At 44.6% G+C, this 19,194-nt stretch overlaps 1 protein-coding gene across 2 annotated transcripts in view; it reads right to left on the reverse strand.

The window, feature by feature from the left end:
- LOC146080243 (uncharacterized) overlaps positions 1 to 19,194 on the reverse strand; it is a 332,057-nt gene that overhangs the window by 77,609 nt on the left and 235,254 nt on the right. For both annotated transcript variants that reach the window (XM_083187285.1, XM_083187284.1), the window contains exon 22: positions 14,570 to 14,679. In XM_083187285.1, coding sequence (XP_083043411.1) covers positions 14,570 to 14,679 — 110 coding nt within the window. The remainder of the gene's footprint in view (positions 1 to 14,569; positions 14,680 to 19,194) is intronic.

Genomic DNA, 19,194 nt, shown 5'->3' on the forward strand with positions numbered 1-19,194 from the left:
GCCCACAGACAGTGCCAGACACCCACTGCCTTCCCATGTTGCCCAGCACTGCTACTCCACAGCCACCAGGTGAGCGCCCCCCTCCCGCGATTTGCGGCAAAACCTCCCCCCCCCCGCGCGCCTCGCGGCAAAAACACCCGCTCCCCCGCGACCCCCCCTACCGCGATTCGCAGCAAAAACACCCCCGCGACCCCCGCTCCCGCGATTCGCTGCAAAAAGACCCCCCCCCACGACCCCTCCCGCAATTCACGGCATAACCACCACCCCGCGACCCCCCCTCCCGCGAATCGCGGCAAACCCTCCCCCGTGACCCCCCCCCCCCGATTCGCGGAAAAAACACCCCCCCGCGACCTCCCTCCCGCGATTCGCGGCAAAAAGAACCCCCCCGCGACCCCCCCTTGCACGATTGGCGGCACCCCCCTGCGACCCCGCGATTCGCGGCACCCCCCCCCCCGCAATTCGCAGCAGCCCCAGGATTAAATGGCACATGCAAAACACTGGCATGGCTATGGTCGACAATGAAAAAGGTTGACATGAGTTTTTGAAGTTTTTTTGTCATTTTTTGAAAATTTTCATATTCATTCTCATGTGTCGACATGGACACCAATGAAGTGCCACACTTATGTCAACATTTACATGTGTTGACCTTTCTGTGTTGATTTTTTTCTTGTGGCGATTCGCGTCGCAACCCCCCCTCCGGCGATTCGCGGCACCCCCCTGCGACCCCCCCCCCTCCCGCAATTCGCGGCAACCCCCCACCGGAACCCCCATGAACCCCACTCTCCCGCGATTCACGGCACCCACCCCCCGCAACCCCGCCCCTCCCGCAAATCGCGGCACCCCCCGCGATTCGCGGCAGCCCCAGGATTAAATGGCACATGCAAAACACTGGCACGGCTATGGTCGACAATGAAAAAGGTTGACATGAGTTTTTGAAGATTTATTTCATTTTTTGAATGTTTTCATATTCATTGTCTTGTGTCAACATGGACACCAATGAAGTGGCACACTTATGTCAACATTTACATGTGTTGACCTTTCTGTGTTGATTTTTTCTTGTGGCGATTCGCGTCACACCCCCCGCAACCCCCCCCCGCGATTCGCGGCACCCCCCGTGACCCCCCACCTCCCGCAATTCGCGGCAACCCCCCACCGGAACCCCTGTGAACCCCGCCCTCCCGCGATTCGCGGCACCCAACCCCGCGACCCCCCCCTCCCGCAATTCGCGGCACCCCCCGTGATTCGCAGCAGCTCCAGAATTAAATTGCACATGGAAAACACTGACATGGCTATGGTCGACAATGAAAAAGGTTGACATGAGTTTTTGAAGTTTTTTTTTCATTTTTTGAATATTTTCATATTCATTCTCATGTGTCGACATGGACACCAATGAAGTGCCACACTTATGTCAACATTTACATGTGTTGACCTTTCTGTGTTGATTTTTTTCTCGGCACCCCACCCCGTGACCCCCCCTCCCGTGATTCACGGCACACCCCCCGCGACCCCCCCTACCATGATTCGCCGCAACCCCCGCCTCCGTAACCCCCCTCCCGCGATTTTCGGCAACCCACCCCGCGACCCCCCTCCCGCGATTCTCTGCAATCAAGCGCAACGGAATCTGCTGCGCTATATAAGAACCTGTAAATAAATAAATAATAAATAATAAATCCCTCCCCTCCCGCGATTCGCAGCATCCACCCCCCCACAACCCCCCCCTCCTGCAATTCGCGGCACCCCCCGCGACCCCCCCTCCTGCAATTCGCGGCACCCTCCGCGACCCCCCCTCCCGCGATTCGCGGACACCTAAGTTGCAATACAGGGCATCTTTCATACAATTCTAACCATATTTCTCATATACAAACGTTCACAAATTAAGGGGGCGCAGCCCCTTACGACGGTGTGAAGAGCGCCCGTAGGGCGCGATGAATCACCTAGTTTCAAAATAAAAGTGGTAAAAGTTTTGTAGAAATATTTTGTTATATGATATACTTTCTGTACAATATTTTGCTAAAATGGCACTGTTGTTCAAGTGTTCCCCCTCTCCCTCAACTATTTGTTTGTTGATTTGGTGGTCTACAAATTGTTTTTCAAGTCGGGAAAGAACAGCAGGTCACTAGTCTGGGTGCAGTTATTTAGTTTAGCCAAGTTAGAAGGTCTATAATTTTGTGTTATAGTCAGGGTCGGTGTAAGCTCCCCCAGCTAGTGGAAACATTTTTGCCAAATTTACTAAATACAATTTTCATAGATTTTCTGTACTTATCACTAATGATTTCAGGGATTACGTGTCTGGTGAATTTTTTCTTCCAAAAATTTGAGTAAACAATAATTTTTTTTGATCAATTTGTTTTATAGATTTGGATAAGAAAACAATCTGTGTTCCTTTGGCCTGGTTGCTGCATCCTTACTATGGGCCTTATTCTGGTTGGTGTGGTCGGATCCGAATATGCAGACAGGACCAAGCGTCCTGAGCCCAGCCTTCTGTACGGATCGCTCACTGCGTCCGAATGCAGTAAGCCGCTGACCGCACGGAGCACGAGTGGATTTCTCATGTATACACCTCCTCCATCTCTGGGAACCTCCCCCATCATTCGATGGTAGCAGACCGAGTGGTCAGGCAGCACAGAGTGCTCGAGACCACTCGGGCATTTCTCTGTGCAAAAGCAGGGATCTGGGCGGGCAGCTGACATCCGGCTATGTCATATGTCCGCCCCTTACACGTACATCATGGGAACACCCATGAAACGCGGGGTGTACACATATGGTAATGAGCCCAAACAGCCCTTCACGCCCCTCTCCTCCCCCTGTTCGTAGTGTACACAATTCATGTGGTATTTGGACGTAAGTCCCGTTCGCACATGCACAGATATGCCTCTGTACATGCGCAAACACAAAACATCGGCAGACCGACCGCACGCGGACAGAACCGCACCAACCAGAATAAGGCCCTATTTGATTGCTGCTTGGATTAGACCTTTGCCCTTGTAAATTGACTCTGCTATATTGTCTGACCTCTGCCTCTCAATTTTTATGGTCACTCTTGTCTATATGCCTGGATTAATCTCTAGTCTGGATGTGCATCTTATTTTTTGAAGGATGAGATAAATTACTGCTATCTTAAGTAAAAGTACTGGGGGCATAGCAATATTGTTAACAGGGTGTTTAGAGATGAAGGCCTCACTGAGACTGTGATTTTGTTCTGTGTTTCTAGTTTGCTACAGAAGATAAAGGCAGTGATGGATTTACCTATGGGCTGCAGGACTGATGCCAACCTAGTCAAATCCACCACTGTAGGAGTGAGGCGTTTGTAGTTCGTGACTGCACTGGCTTCACTGTGACTGGGAGTGAATTCTTATTGGAAGTAGTACCTGCCAATCACCCGTAGTACAGGGAGTCACATCGGGAGTTGTTTCATCATTGCAGTGTTGCCAGTGCTGCAAGTAATTAGCTGGGTGCTGACTTCCTGTAAGAAGCCACTCCCTGCCTGATCATCAAGTCTAGTCAGTTTCTATGGGCTGCAGCTGATGTTGTCCATAGAAGCTGGGGGTTTGCTCATGCTCAGTCAAACCGATGCTGCATCGGTCCCCAGCTACTGTCAGTTCCATTCTGCAGGTGCCAGGACCCGGCTGCAGCAGTGGTTTTTCTCTGGAGCACCAGTCAAAGTGGTTCTTCTCCGAAGCACCTACCTCGAAGGTTGGAGCCTCCCCTAATCACAGGTACTGTATAAACAAACAGAATACAGCACAAAGAAAATTCACAGCTACAGTATTATCTAAATTGAGCACCACAGATATTGATCTGGGAGATTCTGTCAAATTGAAGGACTTTACTCAACTTCTGGGTACCTTCTGGGTAATATCTTCACCGGGCTAAGGGCAAGAGATTTGAGCTAAACGCACGACTGGACCGGAGTATTCTGCAGATAGACTTTAAAAGCATCAGGCTACTGTTGGCTGCCCCAGGGCCGGCAACAGAAATCTTGGGGCCCTGTACAATGATATTTCTGGGGCCCCTCACCTAATCCCAAATCCATACAACTCTCTTCTGCATGAGCCGCATTGAACCTTTCACTGCTCCAGATCCTGCTTTCAGGTGCGGACTACACGGCTGTGCGTCTGCGGCCCCAGGCCGTGCGCACACACAGAGTAGATGGCTATGAGCTCCAAGTGACAGGGCACACACACACAGTAGATGGCAGTGGCACACAGTGAGTAAGTCACACTCAGTCACACACAGATGGTGCACAGTAGACGGCTGGGCCGCGAGGGTCACTGACAGGCCACCTAGTACAGGCAGTGGTCATGCCGGGGCATGGAAGCTCTGGGGCCCTTCAGATTGCTGGGGCCCATCACACTTGTCCCCTTTGACCCCCCCTGTCGCCGGCCCTGGGCTGCCCAGGGGCTTAACAATTGCAAGTTGCTGAACCACACAGTGCCCCCCGCCCCTCGATCAACATGTGTATTGATGGGGAAAACATACTTACGGCAGTATCTAAAGCATGTTGTCATTGCAATATCCTTATTTAACTTTTCATAATTTATTGTTTCTAACAGATTAATAAGAGCAATGGCATTTTAAGCTAGCAAACATCTATGAATACAATAAGTACAGAACAAAAATATCGAACTGACACAGCAAAAATGAATAGACGCTTTTCTTGCAGCTAATTACAATTAACATTGCATAATAAAGTTCTAATGTACTATGCCTGTAAATGTTGCTTTTGTGCTCTGCGTTTCGAATAGAAACATCTTGAAGATTACATGTCATCATAACTTATCCCTAGATCCTATTTACCTCTCAAAACTGAAATACTAAAATAGTTTTACTTTTTAATATTATACAAGACGCCGTTAGGGTAAGCTCTTGTTACTGTAATCCTCAATACCGGACAGCTGTTTTCTTAACAATAAGCCCTCCTGCCTAATAAATCTTATGCATAGGCTTTATTGTATTTTAGAGGAAATAAAACAGGAACGGTTGTTTAAACTTCTCCGTAGTAAAGCCAACAGGAACAGCGACCGTTTTCCGATTTCAAAGGCTGGCAAACCTGTACAATTAGGAGTCGTTTATGCGGCAAATGACTAGAGCAAACATTTTAGTATTTAATTAATTATGCCCTGCTGTAATATACAACTGATTGCCTCCATCGCCATAAGGCTCTGGAAGCATTTAATGCAAGTCGCTGCACTTAAATAAAATTCCGGCCCTCTGGATAATGATAATCAGAGCTGTGGGGGGAATGTTAAAAGAACAGTTTTTGATTATAATGTGGCGAAGTTTCAAAACGGGACTTTTACCAGGTGCAGCCCTCTAATTTTATAAATAGGCCAACGCACTTCACTGGCTTCTGCTGCTACAATTCAGGAAAAAAAAGTCACAATTTAAAACATGTTCACAATTTTACTTATGCTGAATTAAAATCACTTTAGATTTAACTTTGAAAGTTCTCCCACCTCTTCAGGGAGCCACCTTACAGCCTGGCAGTTTGCAGCTCCCCAGTGGGGAGAAAGACTCCCAATTAAGGAGGTATTTCAAAACAGCTGACAAAATGCAATATTGAGATATGTGTAAATATTTCATATGATGCTTCAGAGTTTTCTAGAGCTGTCTGGCAATCTTTTTAAAATGGAAAGGAAATGCACAATGCCAGATATGTAATAAAAACAGAGACGTGTGGTACACAAAAGTTTTTAGTTTTTTGCAGCTTTGTTAAACATTTGATATTTTGCTACTTAATAACATTAATAATAATTATAATAATAATAATAATAAAAAAATACACTTAAAGTACGTAAATAAATTTAACATGAACCCAAGGCTATACATGCTGTATTGCATGGTAAGAGATGATGGGGAAAATCCCTGAAAATAAAAACACTCAGTGCTTACACACTGAGCGTTTTTCACCCATCCTGGTGACTTTCCCTGGGGTGGATGACTTTCCATAGCAGAACGCTGGGCGACTTTCACGCTGAAAGCAGCTCAAACGAGTAAACTTGGCGGCTTTCAGCCTAAAGTCACCCAGTGTGTATGGGCCATTAATATGTTACACTAATTATAAAAGGCAATTTATATTTACATTGGAATGTACAATGACAGTCACAGTTATCTACAGTACCTCAGTTGATAAAGACTTTGTCTACAAAAATGTGTCCGGACAGCAGATGGTCTCCATAAACTTGAGAACATACTGTATACAGATGGAACAGCTCTCAATGGAGTTGCTCCTGGCGATAGAGTCGCCAATCACTGCTGTGGGCCATCTGTCAGAAGGTGCAAGTGCGCATGAGATGCTCCTGCACCCCGTTCTGTTGGAGCCCGCATCCGCCCTCCGACAGCTCTCCGCTGCTCCCCCATCTCCCCTGTAGCCCCCCCGCAGCCCCCACTCACCCTGCCTGTCTCCCTGAAGCGGAGACGGGCAGGGAATCCGCTCCCCGCCGCCATGCTGACTGGGACACACAAGCGTGTGAAACAGTCAGATGGAGCTCTTGTCCGCCAGCCTGCACCAGCTCAGGAGATCTGGCAATTATTTAGGCTGGCTGACAGGTGCTCCATCTTTATGTCCTCAACCCTTTTTGTGCCACATGCTGCAAGACGCTTGGCATTATTCTAGAGAAGCATACTTTTCCTCCATTTTGTTACTTCTCCTCAACTTTGCTCCTTTTTCACTTATTTTGCAATGTTGCCTGCTGATCACCAAATAAGAAACAAATGTATGAGAACCTTCTAACTCTATTAGCTCTAGGGGCCATATTCAGACCTGATTGCTGGGCTGCGAGTTTTTTGGACCCCAGCGATCAGGTAAACGTCACTGTGCTGAACACACTCCCACATCTATGTGTGCAGCTACGAATGCAATTGCAGTCGTGCACGAGGGGGAAAACCATTCGCAATGACTCACCATCAAATGGTTTTGCCCTCTGTTCCTAGCGGCGTGTAAGCCTTAGTCGGCGCTGCGATGACCAAGGGGAGGAGTCCGCTGCTGACGTCACTGGCCCTCTCTCCCAACGGCCGGAAAACACCTGTGATTTCTGGGACACTCCCAGACAATGCATAGTTACCGCCCCAAATGGCTGCACAGATGGCTTGCACATGTGCACAGCCTACCTAGTACATGCACGGCCATTCGAAAATCACCTGTTCTGCGAAAATGTAGCCATACGATCGGGTCAGAATTAGGTCCTTTGTCCTGAAAGCTGCTAGGCACATGGGGGGTGATTCTGGTTGGTTTTCAAAAGCAAACTCCTTCTTTAATGGACAAAATCATGTGCACTGCAGGTGGGGCAGATGTAACATGTGCAGAGAGAGTTACATTTCAGTGGAGTGTAAATCTAAATTGCAGTGTAAGAATAAAGCAGCCAGTATTTACCATGCACAGAAACAAAATAACTCACCAAAATGTAACTCAGCCAAATGGTTTGCAAACCAACCAGAATCACCTCATAATACTGATTAGACTCCAAAGCCTGTTCTGTGGTACCATAAATTGAGAGATCAATGAGCATTGCCGTTATACCTGTGTGTATCTGCTGACAATATCACCAGGATAATGCCACTTATTCGAAGTATCTGCATCTTGATACACAAAGAATCAATGCATAGAAGTTTCAGCATGAACAGGATGGGTCCTACAACAAAGGACACAATGACAGTCTGATGCCAGTTTGGGGAAGGAAACAGTCTCTTTTGTGAAAACGGATGTGTATCAGTGTCGTTTAGGGAGAGGGATCTATGTAGTTGGAAGTAGACTTCATTACCAATTATGAGGGTCTGTGATGGCCACCATGGGTACCACAATTTCCCTGATGTCACAGTGCCCAAGGATGCAGCTAAGATTGCTACTGCAATTAAAAGGTTTCTACTTGTAATAGTTGGCCTTACATGGGACACAGCAGCAATATCTGCTCCAACCACATCTGAATTAGAGGTTGCAGAGCTGCCAAAACAGCCCAACAGCGGTTGGCAGAATGAAGGGGGCCCAAATGGAGGAGGCTGTATATCCTTTCTTAAAGCACCCCTGGGGTGGGATGCACTAACATAAAAATGCAGTAAAAAAACGTATCAGGGTTTTTACCGCATTTTTGTATGCAGTAAAGCCTCTCGACCAGGACACCGCTGCAGAGGGAATAACCAGCTTTTGCTGGCGATACCCTGTAAAAGCCTATGGGCTTCTCTCCACAGTACTGTCATGGACCCCTTCCAGCATGCCCCATGGTTGGTACTGTCACTTTGCGCATGAAATTCCAGGAACGGCGCCACATCACAGAGGATCGATTTTATCATAAGAGCTGTCCATTGCATTAATAATCACATATGCTAGTGTACAGTATATGCGATTATCATGGATGCGGTAGCCGGCGGATGCCAGCAAAGTGAGGAAGAGGATGTTAGAGCATCCCGCCCCTGGTCTGATTTTCAATACTAAGGTACAGTTGGATGTTGTCAATGTGTTCAGTATGAGATACTGGAACTTTTCACTATTGCAATTAACATGCATCACTGTCAAACCTTGTTGTTGAGCAATGTTTAATACATTTTCAATCGAATGTATAGTTTTATGTAGTTGGCTTAACAACAAATGGAAGATTTGAATACTTCATTATCTTTTAAAGCCTTAAAATGAAAGTAGCACAACTTATGATCCTAAATGATTATTCTGATGAAAGTACAATTTATGAAGAACATATTAATGTATTCTAATAATGTTTACTTTTTTTGTGATCAATCCTTTTCTCATAATGAATACAGGTTTTCTTCCCAGGACCTTATACTTTATTATTACAAGACAGCCATCCTCATTTTGCCTACATGGCCTACTGTACATCTGGGACAAAGGGAGTATCTCAATTGGACTTTGTCCTCCAGCAACCTACAAAATGACTTTGCTTCATTACCAATTTAGCATTTCATTACCCTTTCATTGACAGCTCGCACGCATTCAGTTGTGTTCTCTGTTTATTTATACTTTATATATTTTTTTTCTTCTGTCTATTGATTTTCTCTTTTTGTAGTCCACACCTGGACAACATTAATAAATCCAATCTATATTCTAAGAGATGATTTCACAGTCAAAAAACTGACATCACAAGGGTTCTATCAAATTGATTACTCGCAATGTCAGAGGTCTTAATAGCCTGCAGAAACTGATAATGACTTGCACTGAAGGCCTCTGTTTTATGCAGATGTTGTCTATTTTTTAGGAAACCCATCACTCCAAGCTCTGTAAACTCAAACGCTACCATTTTAAATTTCCCCTGGTATTCCAAGCATCTGTCTCAAATTAGGCTAGTGCTCTCTATATGTCGGGAATTGTACATTTTGCTATTTTGTTATGGTTTCTGGACTATGGTGCCTTCTAAACAATAAAACAAAAACATGTCTCAGACACTAGCAAATCTTCCTTCCTTCAATCTACTATCATTTATATCATTAATTTAGAAGTAAATCATCTACCCAATATCTGGACATTTACTCTACTATGGCATCCACTATGTATTGTAGGGGGGTCCACTTCTCCACATTTGGATAATGGAGGTCATTTAGGTTCTCACTCACCATTGCGAATTCGCAACAGCGAGTGATGTTTCCCGACTGCGTATGAGCATAAATATTTACAGTATGCGCATCTGCAGCCGCTTGGTGCAAGCGGGCACGGCAAATTGATTATTCACTGCCCATTCGCACACAGCACTGCGGGAGGGGGGCGTGGAACACCCTTGTGCCCATAGGAATACCCAGCATTTCATGGGAGCATTCCTGTAAAAGCGATAAGCGTTCCCATGGTAATTTGCCGATTACACAGGTGCGGGGGGTGGGCAGCTGATGTCAGCTGCTTGCCTGCCTCCAGCACAGGGCGTTCACAGGTGTGAAGGTGGCCATACACACGCAGATTTATCTTGAGATCTGGCTGGTTGGAACAAAAACATGGTTATGGATGAGAGCAAATGACAGTTGATCATTTGCTTGGAAATGCTGGAAAACTGTCAAACTGTCACTCATCCATAACCATGGTTTTGTTCCAACCAGCCAGATCTGAAGATAAATCTTACTAGTGTATGGGCACCTTAAGACACCAGAGAGGTGTCTTATATCTGTGAGTACTGAAGAAATCCTTCCCGCACAAAGATCTGCGAATGGATGTTTATGCAAAACATCCATTTGCATGTATACAGGGTAACTCGGAGTGCAAGGGGTGGCGGACGGTCATGCGGGCAGCATTTGGTTGATTCACAGCTTTGCGAATCAACCTGAATGACCTCCAATGTGTATAGTTGGATCAATATTATACTGTAGCTGCAATGGCCCATGCATTTTTAGTAGTCGGGTAATAACATAATGGAAAATTCCAAATTTTCCAGTTTTAAAAAAGCATGAAGGATACGTATCACCAAACATCATATTTCTTTTATCTACAAATGTGTTCTCTTACATCTAGCCTCCCTGCACACTAAACAGCCCTTTAAGTTGCAGGTGCCATGGCGTGAACTGGTAGTACCGACTGTATTTCTGTGCCTATATTATTTGTGGGACCACAGCTGTGTACGTATATAAAATTCTAGAAAACACTAACGTAGCTCTTTGTACGCAGATCCAGCTGCATTCACACACAGAGTATGGATATGCTGAATATAATTTAAATCAGCAAATTCTGCTTGTGCATCTTATTCACAGAGCGATCAGTCAGATCTGTGTAATGCATCTATGTTTAAAAATAAGAAAAAATTATTTAAAAAAATGGTGTGTGGTCTGCCCCCCCAAACATAACCGGAAGCAGTATGAAATCCCGGCGGTCGGGATCCCGGCGTTCAAAATCCCGACGCCGGAATCCCGACCACCGAAATCCCGACAAGGGGGGGACGTAGATCGCCCCCCCCTTGCGGGCTCGCTGCGCTCGCCACGCAGCGGGCCCGGTGCCTTGCTATGCTAGGCACACTAATTTATTCTCCCTCCAGGGGTGTCGTGGACACCCCAGGAGGGAGAAAGTGTCGGGATTTCGGCGGTCGGGATTCCGGCGTCGGGATTCTGAACGCCAGGATCCCGACCGCCGGGATTTTAACTGCACCCCACATAACCAACCCCGGGCTCTTTGAGCTGGCCCTCGTTCCAAATATATAGTGGAAAAATTTGGGGGGGTTCCCCTGTATTTCAGAAACCAGCACCAGGCTCTTGGACCGGTCCTAGTTACAAAAAATGGGGGATAAAAAGACTAAGGGTCCCCCATATTTTTATAATAGGGCTCAGCCATCAGGGAAATGCCACAGCTAGCGGAGAATTTTTATAGGGATGAAGATGGCCATGTAAGTGTTTGTGTGTGTGTGCCTGCCATTTATCCGAGGAATAGATAGTACAAGAATTGACTACAGAAAAAAGGCAACTGGTGGAGGCAATGTGATGATGTGAACAATGTTCTGCTGAGATATCGTTGACATTAATTTGGATGTTAGTATGAGATTTACCACCACCCTAAACATTACGGCAGACCAAGTACACCTCTTCAGGCAACATCCCTGAGGGCAGTGGCCTCTTTTAGCAGAATAATACACCCTGCCACGCATCAGAACAGTTCTGAAATAGACTGAGGACCATGATAAGTTGCCCAGGGGACAAAGGTTTCTAGGGGCCCACCCCAATGGAGAAGACGGCACTGCCCCAGGGAGCTGTTGGTGCTGCAGTGGCGGGCAGTGGGGTCCGGGCAGTGGGGGCTGGGAGCTTGTAGCGCTATTTGCTGGGCAGCGGACGGATAGCACTGCTGAAGTTGAAAATACTGGCCGGACGCTGATTTGCTGAATTCTCTCAGCCAATCAGCGTCCTGCCAGTGTTTTCAAATTCAGAAACACTTCCCATCCACCACCTGGCAAAAAGCACGCCGCTACAAGCTCCCAGCCCCCACTGCCCAGACCCCGCTGCCTGCGAGTTGAGGAGGGGGAGAGGGAGAGAGGGGGCCCAGTGAATTATTTTGCCCAGGGGCACGGGCTAATGTTAAGATGGCCCTGATTATCCCTAGTGCAAAAGATGCAACTCAAAGCAGACATAATTATGCAGTATATCGCAGTATCATTTTAAAATCTATACTGAATTAACGGTAGCCTATGTGTGGACATCGAGTAGTGAGTTGTACAGTTCTGCACTGCCCACACTTCTTTGTGCTGGGTTCCTCAGCAGAGGCAATGTGAAATAAAGCAAAGTATCTCCTATATGAAAATAGATCTGCATTCAACTGCATCAACCACTTTGCCTGGAAGGCTATTGGAAAATCATGGACAGAGGAGACAAAGTTGAAACATTTATACTTGGAAAACATAAACCAACCTCAACTTAACCAATGGTGAAAGCAGCATCATAAATTTGCCTGAATGCTAAAGACTTTACTGTCATTGAGATAGAAACTTAAATATGCTACAGGTGTAGGTCAAAGTATCTGCTTAGGAGTTCCAGCTTAACAAAATATGGATCATGAGATATGGCAAAACTCTCACCACACAAATATAGTATATAAAACAGTAGAAGAAATGTCTTGTTTTTCATTGTCAGTGTTCTGACCTGATATAACCCATCTGAAATGTTGTGGATTGATCTGATATAAAAAGCTCATTCAAGGCATCCAAAAATATTAATGTGTTTATAGCACCTGTTAGAGGTAAAATGGGTTAAAATAACTTACAAGCTAATGTATTAAGTTGATATATTGTTAAAGAAAAAATATTTTGCTGGGTGCTGCTCAATGAGGGGGCCAAGAGTCACATACGTTTCCACACCAAGATAGTGACAATTGACTCAAACTGTTTATTAGAGATATACAAATCTACCACCATGTTTTGCAATATTTGTGCCAGTTTCTATTTAGCCTTCTTTCTACACTATGTAGACAAAAGTGATTGGACAGCCTAACGCAAGCAAAATGGTGAACTTCCCAGCAGACACAGGTTTGTGCTATAAAACTTCTTACCTCAGATGGACATGTTTGGGTTTGTCGATTACCAGGAGAACATCTGATGCCAAAGTGTACAGAAAATACAGTAAAAACATGTAGGTGGTGGCATTATGATGTGAGGCGGTTTCAAGAGGATTTACAGATTACCTGGGTGGACTGGCAAGCTCAGTGTCCAGATCTTAACCCCACTGAGAACCACTGGGACAAATTGGAGAGATAAGTGCGTTCTAGGCTGTCTCCTCACTGTCACAGTTGGTCACTGTACTTAAAGGTGCCCATACACGGTACAATTACTGGGTGCGATGAGATGTGCGCTCCCATCACACATCTCATTGCACAGTTCAAAAAGTATGTGCTGCACATATGCTTTTACATTTTATACATAAACAGCAAATAAACATTTTTTACTAAACTTACCAATATACAATTCTAACATTTGGCAGTAAAATTGTGTTTTCTATTGAAAACTGACTGAGGTACCTCTAGCCACACCACAGTCACAGGATTTGAACCAGGGTTGCCAACCCTCCCGGAATGGCTGGGGGGATCCCGAAAATTGGGTCCCCCTCCCTGCCCCCCCGGAAAGGTGGGCAACACTCCCGGATTCCGGCGGTCCTCTTCCCCCCTCATGTACCTGGAATTGAAAGCTTGAAATTGCCGCGATTCACAGCTTTTCGTCGGAAGGGGGCAGGGCTAAATATGCAAATCTGCATATTTCGCTCCGTCCCCTCATCGGAGACCCGCATATTTGCATCACTGGGGGCAGGGACTGATGATATCTCCAACAGGCCTCACCCCCAGAAGTGATGCTGACAGTCTCCTCTCCGGGGTTCTCCCGGAGAGGAGACTGTAAAAGTCGGCAACCCTGATTTAAGCCCCTATTCTGGTTCACCCACAAAGGCAAATTCCTTCTGAAATGGACAAAACTATGTGCAGGGGGGGGGGGGGGGCAGATGTAACATGTGCAGAGAGAATTAGATTTGGGTGAGTTACTTTGTTTCTGTGCAGGGAAAATACTGACTGCTTTATTTTTACAGTGCAATATAGATCTCACTTTGATGTAAAATCCCAACCAAATCTAATTCTCTCTGCACAAGTTACATCTGCCCCACCTGCAGTGCACATGGGGCCTTATTCTGGTTCACTCTCAGAGGCAAATTCCTTCTCAAATGGACAAAACCATGTGCACTGCAGGTGGGGCAGATAAAACGTGCAGATAGAATTAAATTTGGGTGGGATTTTTTTTCAAAGTGAGATCTATAGTGCAGTGTAGAAATAAAGCAGCCAGTATTTTCCCTGCACAGAAACAAAATAACTCACCCAAATCTAATTCTCTCTGCACATGTTATATCTGCCCCACCTGCAGTGCACATGGTTTTGTCCATTTGAGAAGGAATTTGCCTCTGAGAGTGAACCAGAATAAGGGTCAAAATACAGGTCACAATGGCACAGTGTAATCAAAACATATCCTACCATTTTTTATTTAAAAAAAAATGTTCTATAATTTTTTTATTTAAACGAGGTATATTTAAACCAATTTGATTCATACCTGTAATGGAAAAAGGTTAACAATGAAGGGGGAAAAAAAACATACAATGCAGAAAATGATGTGCAGCATTTATCAGTTTTCCTTACTTTTGTTCTTTGATCCACTGATTAACATTTGCAGCCACAAATTCACTTTCCTTATGGAGGCGACTGTTGTCAGTTTGTGTTGCTTCTAGAGCTTGGAACAGGATTTCCAGCTGTGGATATAGACAGATCAAAGCATATGATGGACTCCCTAAAACAAGGGCTATCTGGAATACTAATAATAGTCTGTAATACTTGTAAAGAATCAAGTCATTTTTCTCCAGTCCTTCAAATAATCATGGTTTCCTTGTACATGCTATTAATTGATTCAATATGCGAGATGGAATGTCTGAACCTTTCCCACGCTTTACATTTAGCAGTTTACTATAATATGCATTTACTCTACCTCCAGAGGTTGTTTAATTCAAATCAGGCTTATTTTATAAAAACTGAAGGCAAGCCGTTACAAGTCAACTTGTTATGTTTAAGCCTTAGTTCTCGGGGTAATATGTGCATTGTGATAGATTTTTCATAAAGCGCCATTAGTTGTCGAGGTGTCGTTTTCAAACCCTTTTACAAGCAGGTTCGGTAAGACGAGAAAATAATTACGTTGCTTTAGCTAACAAAATAGGATTATGAGTATGTACTGTACATTTGATTATCACTGAAGTTATTGTAAGGTTTACAGCAAAAGCAACTACACTGAATATAAAAGGTTTTTCTTTAATGAATCTTTAAAGCCCACCAGTGTATCAGTTACCGAATATTTCAAGCTATGCACAGGTGGATTTATATAGAGTATACTGTAGGGTATGCGTATGTTTTAAACTCTGCTTGTCCAGCCGTGCCATCATTAAAGTATAATGTTATGAATCGTTCCTCCAGGTGAGCTTTCGCATTTCCTATCTACCTATAGTTTTATATAAATACAGGTCGAGTATCCCGTATCCGAATATCCGTTATCCGAATTATTCCGAAAACCAGACATTCCAGAAAGTGAAAAAAAAATATTTTTTTGATAAAAACTCACTGGGGACATTTGTAACAGCATCACTGGGGACATGATATGTAACTGGCACTATACATGTGCAAGACAATGATTGCTTGGCATTCAAATTCAGTGCTGAGATAGTACACACATTTTGTTTCACGTTTTGAAACCTTGTTTTTTAAACAAATAAAATATATTTGTGTGTATTTTATGTGGTAATAAAATATATTTGTGTGTATATTATGTGTTTATACAGCATACATGCAAGATACTTCAAAATACATCATTGAAATATTAAAATATTCCAAAATACGGAATAATCCGTTATCCAAAATTCTCCTGGTCCCGAGCATTTTGGATAAGGGATACTCAACCTGTATATAATAATCAAAAAGAGCACGCTTGTAAGATTCCACCACTTTAACACATCCTCATTGGGTAAAGGATAGTGAAGCAAATATGAAAAGTACTGTAATTCCACATTAATAATATCAGAAGTTTAATAAAAACAATATAAAAAATTATAAATCACCCATTCAAGGATTAAGCGGTTGACGAACTCCACAACCCTACGCATTTCGTCTCTATGACTTCATCAGGGGTAAACAAATGAAAAATATGTTGGAGACTAGATCATGATAATCATAATGAATCACTTTGGACGGGTTCCTTAATACAGTATAACACCAATAAAATCAAATGCAGGTATAAACCCAATATACTTTCTGCTGAGAGATAGAGGGGCCCTCAAATGAGTTCAAACCAGGGTTCAGATCCCACTTTGTGTCTCCTCTGTAGCTGGATTGAGGATGTGTTAAGGTGGTGCAATCTTACAAGCGTGCTCTATTATTATTATCCCTATCCCCCTTTTGTCTCCCACTAACAGGGGAGATCTATAGAGCTATCACTGTTTTTTTTTTTTCTGTAGCGCATTCAAGGGTCATCTCTTTAAATATCTATCTATCTAGCGCTCTCTCTCTCTCTCTCTATATATATATATATATATATATATACAAATTTTCATGGAGCGGCACTCCTCAAATGGCGTGGGCTGGAATAGAAGGTAAGCTGGTGCCCTCCGTGGTGGATCCCCGTAGGAGACAGGTGCTATGTGGAGTAATGGTGGAGTAATGGTTGACGGCGACACTCAGTCAAAAAACCACAGGAAACGGTGGGACACTAATCCAGCCTTTTCCTGTGTTTTTTTTTACTGAGTGCCGCCGTCCACCATTACTCCATATATATATATATATATATATATATATATATATATATATATATATATAATACAGACAATATACCAATCTGCGCAAAGTCCCAATTTTTCAATAGGTTCCGTCCACGGAAAGGTGATAGGTGCAGCTCGACTTCAATGGAGGTTAGCTTGTACCTCACAGAGCAAAGGACATAGAAGAAAAATAGAAGGAGCGCACCAATGAGTATAACAGTTTGACTTTTACTGGTAAAAGGTAATAAAAGTACATACATATAAGTAAAGAATAATCAGCATATCAACCGTGTCATATTGCACAAGCCACGTCTGGACAAGGGCAGCAGAGTCCACAGCACGGGCGGGGTGGTCACACCGGATCCCACAGATGAAGGTAAGCCAGGCGGTGGGATGGTATCAAGCGTGATACCGTCCCACCGCCTGGCTTACCTTCATCTGTGGGATCCGGTGTGACCACCCCGCCCGTGCTGTGGACTCTGCTGCCCTTGTCCAGACGTGGCTTGTGCAATATGACACGGTTGATATGCTGATTATTCTTTACTTATATGTATGTACTTTTATTACCTTTTACCAGTAAAAGTCAAACTGTTATACTCATTGGTGCGCTCCTTCTATTTTTCTTCTATATATATATATATATATATATATATATATATATATATATATGAAAAAGAAAGGAGAAAGAAAGCGCACCAATGAGCAGAAGTATCATAGAAAGTATTCACTGATTTTAATGATCACATACATTGTAGTTAAAGGAAATAAGCTTGCCAGCTAGATGTAACACAAGTATCACGGCACTCCAACAGATGTAAAGTCCACCGCACAACAGCCTCAGACCGCCGGACAGAAATCCAAACGCCGGAGCCGCCACGGAGAGAGGTACAAGGAGCCACCTGGATCACCGATGGAAGCTGGACGTCACTACGTCGGACCAACAAGCTACGCCCAATGCGTTTCGTCACTGGAACGGACTTTGTCAGGGGGTATATATATATACTATGGGTTCAAACCTAGCGCCCTCATATGCCAACATATTTATGAGCTTATATGAACAGACACACATCTATCCTATCTTTGGTGAACACCTACGTTTTTATAAACGATTCATTGACGATATGTTCATAATGTGGCATGGGACCACCGAGACATTTACTGAGATGGTGAATACATTGAACGCCCTGGACCACCCGGTTAAATTTACCTGGGAAGCCAGTGATCACTCTGTCAACTTTCTAGACATCTCCATCAGCCTGCACAATGGCCAACTCAATACCACCCTATTCCGCAAACCTACGGATAGGAATACCCTACTACTCGCATCTAGTCAACACCCCCTGCCTTAAAAAACAACCTGCCCATCTCACAATTCATGCGCGTGATGCGCCATAACTCAGACGAAACCAGGATGGAGATACAACTGAGCGAGATGTCTCACAGATTCCGAGAGAGAGGCTACCCAGCATCTACAATCAACAGCTGCCTGGTAAAGGCAAGACAAAAACACTTCAAAGAATACCCTAATGGGAGGGAAAAACCTGAGAGGATGGTGTACGTGACCACCTTTGATAATATGGCACCGAAAATCAATAAAGCCCTCCGCCAACATTGGCAGATTGTCAAGTCGGACCCCCAACTCCACCTGGCCAAGGTTCCACCGCCCATGATGGCCTACAAAAAAGGCCCCAACCTTAAGCAGCTTCTGATGAGACCAACCGCACAACCCGAGAATCTACAGAAAAGCACGTGGCTGATGGAGAGAAGACCTGGTTGCTACCGATGCAGCGACTGCACCACCTGCAGGAGTATGATCACTGGACCCACGTTCCCTCATCCCCACACTGGACAACAGATCAAAAGTAGATACAAGCTACACTGCATGATGGACCACTTGATATACATCTTAACCTGCCCCTGCGGCCTCTACTACGTGGGGATGACGTCCAGGAAATTTAGATAGAGGATGGCTAACCATAGACTCTCCATCCGCCAAGCCATCGACTCTGGTACTGCAGATCTCCCTGTCCCAAGACACTTCATTAAAGCTCGACACAATACACGGGATCTAAGGTGTAAACTTATAGATTGGATACCACCACCACCCCGAGGAGGGGACCGCATGCTACAACTACGTAAAGCTGAAAGCAAGTGGATCTTTAGGCTGGACACGATTGCCCCAAGAGGGATGAATGAAAATAACCCTCTGTCCATTTTTCTTGGTTAAGAAGACCAGACCCTATTGAAGGTGCCATAATTTTTTCATGATTTTTCTCACTTTTCTCATTTTTGCCATGATATTCTCATGGATTTTTCACATCGTTTCATACTGTGGTTCGTGGACCCCGTTTTTGCCCCGGTTTCTCACTGCATATACTGATCACGTGACGCACGCACCCGACGGTTACGGACGTGCGCCCCACTATTACGGTCGGGCCCCCCCCTTACTTATCTACTCATCTCACCATA

Source organism: Crinia signifera, chromosome 5, assembly GCF_055691185.1.
Source record: "Crinia signifera chromosome 5, ASM5569118v1, whole genome shotgun sequence".
NCBI lineage: Eukaryota > Metazoa > Chordata > Amphibia > Anura > Myobatrachidae > Crinia > Crinia signifera.